The sequence below is a fragment of the Mastacembelus armatus genome, chromosome 22 (assembly GCF_900324485.2).
Source record: "Mastacembelus armatus chromosome 22, fMasArm1.2, whole genome shotgun sequence".
Lineage (NCBI taxonomy): Eukaryota > Metazoa > Chordata > Actinopteri > Synbranchiformes > Mastacembelidae > Mastacembelus > Mastacembelus armatus.
In genome coordinates this window covers 14,296,447-14,307,310 of record NC_046654.1, presented here as the reverse complement: position 1 = coordinate 14,307,310, position 10,864 = coordinate 14,296,447, and the positions used below count along the sequence as shown (strand labels likewise).

General features: G+C 42.8%; 1 protein-coding gene across 1 annotated transcript; it reads left to right on the top strand.

Moving 5' to 3' along the window:
• Positions 1-7,226: 7,226 nt before the first annotated feature.
• insm1b (insulinoma-associated 1b) lies at positions 7,227-9,422 on the top strand. Its single transcript, XM_026306463.1, has one exon. The coding sequence runs from the start codon at positions 7,965-7,967 to the stop codon at positions 9,420-9,422; it is 1,458 nt and encodes a 485-aa protein (XP_026162248.1). The 5' UTR covers positions 7,227-7,964.
• The last annotated feature ends 1,442 nt before the right edge of the window (positions 9,423-10,864 follow it).

Below are 10,864 nucleotides of genomic sequence, written 5' to 3'. Positions count from 1 at the left end.
GTCTAATGAAACTGTAATAAGCCAAATGAGAACTAATTAACTGTGTTACATATGTAACAACATAGAAAACTTTAATGGCTCAATATAAAACAACTGGTGAGTGAGAACTGAGGGGGAAAGCTGTTATTTATGAGCCATTTTAACTGTGATACATATAGACTGGACTTCTGCACATTTGATTTATTTATTTATGTGCTGACAATAAGCAGCCTTACTTCCAGCGTGTCTGCTTTCCCTTTTTCTCCACTCTCATGATAATACAGCCTTGACATTTTGCCTCCCATCATCATGTGTATTTGAAGAGTTGCTGCCTAGCGCTCCCTGATTTACTTCACAACAGACTGAGTGATTGCATCATTCACACGAGCATTGACAACAAATATCATTCAGACATGTAAAAGTCTCCATGATGCCATAACACGATGATTGGGAGTGAAAGATCTTATTCTGTATTCACTGCCAAGGATTCAAGGAGGATTATTCACATGCAGATGTGTCCTTCTGGAAGTGCCTCAGCTATACAATTTCCATTTAGATAAGGTGTATACACAAATAAAGAAAGGCCATTGGGTTCTTCATTTGATTAACTAATCATAGTCTTTGTAATTCCACTTGGAGACCTTCAAGGGCAGTGCTGGACTGTGCACCCTGATTAGCAGTGCATGATTGCTGCTGCTTTGGCACAAATCAGTTCAAGTAACGCAACTCCATACACTGCACAGAGGCGGTGATTAAACAAGCGATTAATACATAGAGAGTTTCTGTCTTTTTTAATCCCTTTTCCCATTGTCTAAATAGATAGCCAAAGTATAGTCCCTGATCAGCAACAACCGAACACCACAATAACTGGAGTGGGAGGTGATTAGGGTCTTTAAAGCTCCCTGGAGTGTGGATTCAGGTTGTCTGTGATTAGCTCGAATTTAAAGGTACATTCTGTTCTTATTGCTTCTTGCTGGAACAGGGAATTCATTACCTGATGCCAAAGCCAAAAAGAAAAACAAAACACACACACACACAGCTCCAGGCTATATGTAATATGTTTAAGTGAGGATGGAATAATCCACATTTGTGGCACAAAACATGCCAAGCATGGAAGCTTCTGGTTCATGGCATGTTGACTAACCAAACAAAGCACTTGTCAACCTCACGACTCAAGCCTCAAAGTGCTTCCCACTTCTCTGCTAGCCCTCTTCATTCAGTGCAGTTGTGTCTGTGCATCATCTGAAGGCTGTATAGAAACTCTACAGCCCCTCTCCATGACTGATCTCTTTTGATAGAGCTCATTATGCAAACTGCTCCCAACTCCCGCCGCATAATTAGTGCTTAATTAATTTGAGTGAAATCTTTCATCTGTCTGTGTCCGGCCAGCTCCTTCCTTCCATTTACAACATGATATTAATTTCGGGGGGGTTTAGGGGGTGCTAGCCCAACGGATGAAAAGGCTGATATAATTAATCAAGTACTGTATCTTTTTCCTTCTTTTTTTTGCAGGAATAATAATAAGTGTGATGAGCAGAGTCTGATTAACCCTATTATGCTCCCTAATTAGGGTGATCATTTAATAATCAAGGAAGCAGCACGATTATAAGAGAATGCAAATTATGCCATGTAATGAAGAGTGTGCCAATTCTGGGAATATTTTGTTTGGAAAATGTGGCCTTCCAAATTCAAAGGTCAAGAAAAAGTTTTTCACCTATCATACATGACGTTAAGGATGAAGTCACATACTGGGACCCAGTGTTTTACACATGACTTGGACAATTCTATATGGGAACGGCCACAACAACAGTAGATAAAAAATGGTTCAAACGTGTGGTGAAATTGTATATTAGTCAGTAGCTGAAATTACTTAAATGAAAATTTGACATTTTGGGAAATAAGCTTAAAAAGCACAACTGCTGTTTTGTGTGTATGGTAAATATGCAGCCAGGGAGCTTAGCAAAATAAAAACTGGGAACAGGAGCAAACCGCTGGCTTGGCTCTGTCCTTAACAAAACATGCCCACTCACACCTCTAAGCTAATTTTATTTGTTTTGCTAAATATATAATGAATGGACTAGATTAAATGTGATAAATTAGTGAACGGATTCACATCATGTTTAGGCTAAATTAAGAAACTTTTAGTGCTGGTAGATGGATTTTTTTTTAAACCTTGGACAGGACCAGGCCATCTGTTTCGAGTCTGTGTGTCTGTGTAAGATAAACTAGGTTAAGCAACTGTAGCAATTTCCATTCAGATCAGCATATTTCCAGAAATGGCTATTAATGACTACTAATTAAATTTTCAAAATAAAAAAAATCTATAGTAATAGTGTAAAAAAACTAGAAATGATTAGCTTTATGTGAAATAAAACTTATTTCAGTAGTACATTACCACCAATCCAGTTGACATAATGTACAAGTGTTCATTAGGTTGGTTTGTCATTTCAGGTACTTGAAGCCAATGATGTGGTGCCTGCTTTTATTTCCCACTGGCCCTGTGTATTTTATAGAGCATGAGATGCTAAGAAACAGTTACCACTGTAAACTCAAGGGCAGAGGTTCAGCACCATGGACAGCAACCAGTCTTCTTTAAGATCAGGGCGGACATCTTTAGCTCGACTGTCCAGAATTTAACATTGTGAATATTAATTCTACAAATGGGACATTTGTGTATTTAACAAAAAGCTGGACGTGTTATTGCATATTTGTATGAAGAAGTGAGATAAGCTGACTAAGGCTATGAGAAAGATGACCAGTGTGGAGCTCCAAATGTCAATAGATAAAGGATATGGCCCATTAGGTCTGCCAGAGTCCATCTTTCATGCTCTAAGATGATACAGCTGCTGTCTACACTTTCATCAAGATAATGGTGACCTCATATATGGAGTCTATGAGAAATGGCCCTGATTTCATTTTTCATGAAGTGATTATCAATATCATCACAATCTTAAAGGAGCCAGTGAGCAACAGAGGATGCATCTGTTTTGTTGTCTTCTTATGTGAGAAATGTATTGACTAGTAAGCCAAATGCCTTTCGGTAAGATCCTTTTTATGCTGGCTTCTCTTGCTACAGCATGTGTGCCTCCTCCATTTCTTTGGATCTGTGAAGTGCATGTGTGCATGTGTGTATCTACATGAATGTACCTCAATTTACTCCTCTTCACCCCCATAGTGCAGCTGTGCCTTAGAGAACTCTTATGAAGTAATTGAATGAGCCAGGGCAGAGGGAAACCTGTGGCAGCGAATGTGGTGCCCGCTGGTCTTATTATCTGTAATACAGCAGCCGCTCGGCTTGCGCTTTCTCATCAGCTCATGAATACAGAAATGAATGTGATGGACGTCAGAGGTGAACGCAGAGGGGAGAAACAGGCCAGAGCCTGTTTTAATCAGCTCCCAGATAGAACAATCACTTTATCCACCTCCACAGCTCAGAGGTGAATTAGTGTTTAACATTCCAGGGCATGCTTTCTGACAGGGGACTCCACCCCAAACAACCAATGGACTGAAGAGATTATTGAGAGACACTCTGATGTTTTCGATGAGTAAATTAAGGCTAAACATGCCCTTGGGATTTGAGCAACTGATATGCCTGATATGTAGGAAGGCCTCTTTAAAGTGGTTCTTTACAAGAAAAGAAAATCTGGTGTTGTCCCTTTGAAGCCTTTGTTCATACATTTATGCACACACAACGCTGAATATAACCATCTATGGTTTTCCTGAAGTCACAAGCAACATTTTTCAGTTGCACTGCAGTACACAGCATACAAAACGAGTACTACCCAGCATTGCAGAACCTTTTCTGAAATCACAGAAAAGACCAGAGACATCGTTCCTTCTCCTCATGCAGTCATCAGCATCATTGTCAAAAGTACAGATTACATCAGGGACATTCCCAGTCAACACCAAGGTCCATTAGTCTAAAGCTCAGAGCTGTACCACTTTACGGGGCTTTTCATGGTAACCTGGTCTCGTGGGCATCTTTTTAAAGTACACTCTAAAGTCTAGACAGTGACCTCTGTGTTGCTCTCATGGCCAAACAGGCAATTTCCCCATTGATCCTCCGGCTGCTACAGTCTGGTTTCTTTTCCAAAAGCCCGCTACAAACATTATGTTGTTGTTGCTCCTTACAGGTGCAGTTTGGCTGCTGTTTACACAGTGACATATTGACTTCCCTGACAATGGACGGTTTTCCAGTCCTTCCGTGAAAAACCAGAAATGAGGAATCAAGCAAGCAATCAAGAAAGTGTAACCCGAGCCCACAGCTGACTCTGCTGAAAGTGTCACAAGGCTCTTAGCACAAAGAACAGTAGAAGAAGTGGCATACTGAAATCTACAATATCCGAATTGCATCAATTCACATTCAGTTTTAAACAGAAGCACAGATTTCAGCACAACACAAGGATTTACTGGATGGTTCTGTGATTTATATTCCAACAGAAAGGTCCGACTAATGCTACCACTCATCATCAAATAAATATCTAAAAATTCTTTTAAAAGTCTCAACAGCTGATACATGATCAGCTGAAATCCGATAAAATCTGACTTTATAAATCTGATTTTCAGTTGTTGACAAAATTCTGACATTATCTTTACTCTTTCATAAGTAATGTTATTCAATAAAAACATAAATATATTTAACCCACACTGGAGAAATACTGGTAAATATGTGACACACAAATGCTCTAATGAGTTAAGACATAAGACCTGCGAACAAACAGGTAGATTAATAAACTAATTATAGAAGAGAATTGAGCCATAATGGTTTGGCTGTTTCCCTCTCCAGAGATAGTTAGGATACATTTTACACAAACCCATTTAGAACTATATTTAAAAACCAATCACTTCATTCAACTCTGGGCCTTTTGTTCTACTGCATCATTGTTCTCTTGTTGGTGCCTGCATGCTCTCAGTTGCAGGGACAAAGGCTGAAGCTGAGGCTATGCTGTGTCCACAGCCAGCCTGATTAAATCTGGGTCCCTCGCTGACTCTCTCCATGGTGCTGAAAGAGCCCTCTATCAGATTACAAGCAGCCAGAATAGGAACTCAGCTAATCCATAACAATAATTGATTGACAATGTATTCAAGGTGCGCCATGTAGTGAGCATCAATTACTGTCATGTCCTGTTGCACTTTCCAATTGGCTTGGGTTTGGCACCGTGCATGGAGCCACTCATTCATCTGGGAAGTAGAGGAGGTTTCTGTGCATCTCTGGTGAGAATAAGGTCAGACTAATCAAATCTCTGTGAAAACACCAAACTGTCCCACAGCTCCTTCACTAACAGTGATTAATGTTTGACAGAATCAGCATGGCCAGATACCTGCAAACACATTGGAGTGCACAACTCAATGTAAACTTTCTCTGTGTGTCCTCATCATTAATGCTGCATCCTGTAGGTGGTGCAATGAAGTAAACGCTCCACTTTGAGGTCAGACAGAAATTGATTTATCTTCAAACGGTTATACAGTTTAGTTTTGCCCTGTGAGGCCTAGAGCAGTTTTTCTAAAAGAATATTTACAGAAAACTGGACACTGTAAGAAAACAGGATTATGCATGACTTTAAAATAAAACTAATTGACTACTTTTTATCATATAACCTAACACAACCTGCAGTGTAGCCTGGAGGCAAGAGGCAAATGAGAGCAACATTTAAAATCGCACAGCATGCGGTAGGGTTTAGCAGTATGTAGTCGAGGCTGCATTAAAGCAGCTGCAGCTGTATGCTAATGAGGCGCCTATGCTTACCGTCCGGGCAGGGCAGCACGCGCCACTGAGCAAACACGCGCATGCGCCTGTGTGGCCAAGGCCAGCTCACCGGCCCACGCGCCCACAGAAATTATCACGGGGGAAAGAGGAACTCGTTAAAATGCCATCAAAGCTTTTGCTGCAGTCCCAACAAACAGCTAATAGATGCGCACACTGAAAGAAGCAGTAACAAAGCGATGGATACTCCCTAAACACAGAGACCTAGTGTCATTTAGAGCGAATACAGTTTAATATAGACGAGTCTGTGAACAAACAAACAAGGGGAAAAAACGTATATGTTCAATCAGTAGGCCCACTTCTAAAAGATCAAACTTACAGTCACTAAATTAAAAAGTTAAAAGGTTTATTAGTTTTAATTCGATCCTAACAACAACCTAGAAGTTATTTCTAAAACTTTCCTAAACTTCATATTTCTTATCTTCTTACTTTCTCACAGTTTTATGGAAACTGTCATTTAACCCCCTCTAAGCAAAATAACGGTGTGCTTTCAGGCAGGTGAGAAGGCACCGGGACACAGAGGCCTATTGAAAGGAAGGATAGGCCTGCGGCTCAGCTCCGATTGTGTAATTATTTGACTTGGTCATACTGCAGCTTTATGCAAATGAGGGGAACAATGTACGACGATGGAGATTAATTCCTCCCTGGTCTGCAGAGTGAAAGGAAAAGGAATGCGCTCTCTGCCAAGTGGCGCACTGCACCCTACATTTGGCCATTATAGCGAAAAAAGCAGACAAATAGGGAGTATAGGAGATACAGAAACCATAGGGGAGCTGGTAAAGAAACAGGGCGCAGTGCATTAATCGGCAAAAGTCGTCTTTGTTATGCAGCCAGTAGGGGCTTGACACTTTTATTGCAACTGACTGTTGTTTTAAGAATTTATTAATCTATAAGGAGCCGCGCAACACCTTTACGAGTTTGACCATTTGATCCAATGCAATGAAAACTTATGTCTTGAAACATTTCTGGTGGATGCTTTCAGCAGAATTGATCTATATTCAATAATGAACATCCTGTACTAACAACACTTTCAGACTGTATCCAGGAAAAGAGCATTCTTTTTTTTAGCTTTGGGTATCTGTGTAGCATTTTGCAACACAAGCCTGTGGTGCGGCCTTCTTTGTTTGAGGCGCTGATTCCGCCCAGCACGCGTCTATCTGTGGGCCAGATTGGCCATGAGTCCCGTTTCACAGTTAAGAGGTCAATTTGCCTTTCAAACGAAAAAAAAAGAGACAGGGATATCCAAGCAGACGTGCCTATTGTGCACAAAGACCAGAGGGCCTTCTTATTACTTATGTATGCAGCGAGATGTCTGATTTATATGTCGAGTTAAACTACCGAGACAGACACGTGCCCTAAAATAAAGAAACACTCCCTCAACAGTGTTTATTTAAGGCATAATAAAATAAAGGCATATAGAAAGTGGTCTGTTTTATTTGTTGGTAGACTTGTCTAATGTGCGTAAAGGTCGTGCGTAAAAGACGCTGGCGCATGAATGGAAAAAACACACAACTGTGAACCATGTGGAGGCGAAAACAACGTGGATGGAGAGAAGCTGCACAACACAACAGGCGGGGTTTACGCTACCAGGCATGTCTCCTCTTTCAACAACATCACAGCAGAAAATGAACCAAAAAGAGCTTTTGGTTTGTATTTAACCAAGCTTGTCTTATCCTCGTCTTAATTCTAAATTGTGATGATTGCGCCGGTGACGGACATTTCCTTTTGGCAGCTCCGTGGCCCCCAGAGGAGAGCCACAAAGCCGTGGCACGTGTGCATTTGTATAGGGGCCCATCAGACCGTAAAAAAAGGAGGGTCCCGGCGTGTGCCTCTTTCGGGGAGGGGCTGAGCGCACACATTAATGTAATAAACCGCCAGTACATCTGCTAAGCTATCTGCACATCCTCCAACGAAATCCACCAAACCCAGGCGCAGAGCCCTCCCACAATCAAATCCACTGGGATCTTGGTTTCATCCCATTGGCCGGGGATGCTGCAACAGAGGTGGAGGGGGGTGTGGGGGGGCGAGAACAATAGCATCATTCCGGCATAAAAAGAGTGGAGCTATGCCTTGGAGACGAAAACATTTCAGCAACAGAAGGATCGATATACTGGAGAGATAAAGTCCCATATGCTTCTAGTGTTGCCATATTTTTAACAAACCTGGATACTCGAGACTTCACCCACCTCCCCGAAGTGCCTTTCTGCTGTTACTTGCCAAGATGCCCAAAGGATTCCTGGTAAAAAGAAACAAGAAATCTGCACATGTTTCCTACAGGACCCGATCAGACGAAGATGACCTCCAGGAACCGCCCACCCCAGCTGCCTTGCCGAGTCAGGCGGACCCTTCCCCGCCGATGTCCCTCGCGTCCAGTCCGGACCGCGCCGCAGCATCGCCAGATTTCATAGCAGCTGATGCGCCGGTACCTAGACTGGAGAAGCCGGCACAGTTCGGCAACCCAGAGGCGGTGTGCCAGGCCCTCTACAGCCCCACCCGGCCCATCAGCCAGGAGCACGACAGGGGATATTTTGAGCGAAGTTTCAATCTGGGCTCGCCCATTTCTGCCGAGTCATTCCCGACACCTGCCTCCCTCTCTGGCCTCGACCACCTCATATACGCCCCGGTCGACCTGAAAATCGGCACCAGCAACAGCAGCCGTAGCGGTACCACCAGCAGCCTCCCAGCACCAGGCAACCGGGTCGCAACTAAAAGACCCGCAGCTGACGCAGCTGAGCGCAAACCTAAACCCGCCTCCAAGAAACCCAAAGCCATCAGAAAACTCAACTTTGAAGACGAGGTGACGACATCTCCGGTGCTTGGGCTCAAAATCAAAGAGGGGCCGGTGGAGATGAAGCCAAGGACGCAGTCCTCCGGAGGAAACAAGCCTTTGGGGGAGTTTGTGTGTCAGCTGTGCAAAGAGGCGTACGCGGATCCTTTCTCTTTGGCTCAGCACAAGTGCTCCCGTATCGTCAGGGTCGAGTATCGCTGTCCCGAGTGCGATAAGATGTTTAGCTGCCCGGCCAACCTCGCCTCTCACCGCCGCTGGCACAAACCCCGGACCACCGGCTCACCTGCGATGGCACCCGCGCAGGGCATCAAACCTGAAATGGCCAAAATGCCACCACTAGGTGTCAAGTCCGTCTCCGAGGAAGCCAAAGACATGAGCGACAGAGACACCCCGAGCCCAGGTCTGTCCGAGTCGGGCTCTGAAGATGGCTCGTATGACTGCCAGTTCTGCGGAAAGAGGTTTAAGCGACAGGCATACCTAAGAAAACACATCATGGGACACCAGGCCTTGCAAAAGAAAGTGCTGGAGGAGAACGGCTTTCAAACCAGCGACCGCGCTCCAGAGCAGGCACTGATGTCCACTTCCTCTTCCTCCTCCTCCTCCTCCTCCTCATCTTCATCATCATCCTCAGAGGAAGCCTCAAACCAAAGCCCCCTCAATCTGAGCCCAGTGGACTGCCTGCTGTGCCCGGTGTGCGGGGAGAGTTTCACCAGCAGGGCCGGCCAGGAGAGACACCTGCGCCTCATGCACTCCTCCCAGATTTACCCGTGCAAATACTGCCCCGCCACTCTCTACAGCTCGCCGGGGCTCACCAGGCACATAAACAAGTGTCACCCCTCGGAGAACAGGCAGGTGATCCTGCTCCAAATGCCGGTGCGCCCCGCCTGCTAAATTCAGAAACTCGTGCCTTTGATTTTGGGGGTGGGTGGGTTGTGGGGAGGGGAGATGGGGGACTAAAAGAAAAGTGGCTTTGGGGTAAAAAAAAAAAAAAAAAAAAAAAAAAAAAAAAAAAAATCCAGAGTTTGTGATGCTCACTGCCATAACGTTAGGCCAATGAAAGGCAGGGCGGTTTGATGTTTCAGTGGTGTTTCATGAGGTGTCTTTCCCCCCCCCCACGCCCCTCCAACGCCAATCAGTGATTGTTGAATGCTACTCTCTATATTTGAATTTACACATAGGCCTATTTTGAGATTTTCTGTCTCAAATTAGTTTATCAAGAGGAAAAAAAAAAAGATTCAAAGCGTTAGTTTGACTGTTAAAGGGTATTTTTCTAGGACAGCACATGTGCTCAATGATAGCTTCTAGACCTAAGAACATTCTCAGAAAGCCTCCCCATCACAGCCTTTTCAATTCACCGACTGTGACTGCTCTCTCACTGTAGCTTTACGCTAGTTTGTGAATGACAGACCTTAATCAACTTTGTCTTGGTGGAAAAAAAAGAGTGACTGAAGCGTTCCGTTTAGTAGAACCACAAATGCCTTTAGTAAACAAATAGTCTGAAATAGCCTACATACACATCCAAATCCCGCTGTAAAACTGCCTTAAAAAAAAAAAAAGTCAACATAGATTGTTTTAATTTTGAATGCTGGCACATATTTTATTATTACTATTATTATTATTGAAGATTGTTGCAATATTTTTCATCATATGTTTATTTATTTATTTATTCGAATTATTTTATGTAACTTATTGTTGTGTTTGGTGTGATTTTTTTTTTTCTGTGAATCGTTCTGGCAGTTTACAACATGTCCTAATAGCCAAAATCTTTCGTTTGTTTGTTTGTTTTTATTGTTTGTTTTGTTTTTTTGTCAAATCAATGAGTTGTGATATTTGTCGTGGGTCGGGTTTTAATCTTCAATCTCCACAGCTCTTGTAAAAAGAAAAAAAAACGTAAAGCTCTTACCTTAGATGCAATCTTTTTTAAGGACAAGTTATTTTTCTTAAATGTTGGCTTTTATAGCGCTTTGATTGTATGTGTATATCGCTGTTGTCTATGGAATAAAATATTTTCAAAAGGACAACGTGGTCTCAAGTTGCCTTAACTTTATTTTGAAATGCAGAGTGAAATGCCATAGAGGACAATCATGAACTTAGAAAAACATATTTCTCTTGGTTTTGTGTACTAGTTTAGTTTATTGAAGGTTTGTTATTTTTAATTTTTTTTAATGATACACTGGTTGACCTCAGTATTGAGAGTCCCGGATATGTGTTTTTTTTCCTGTTTACGGGAAGTCTGCAAGGTAACACACCAGCCTACATAAAGGACGAAATGAAAAATATTTATTTTGAAATGCTGAGATATTTCATATAGCCATTTGACCTTGTAGTCCTAT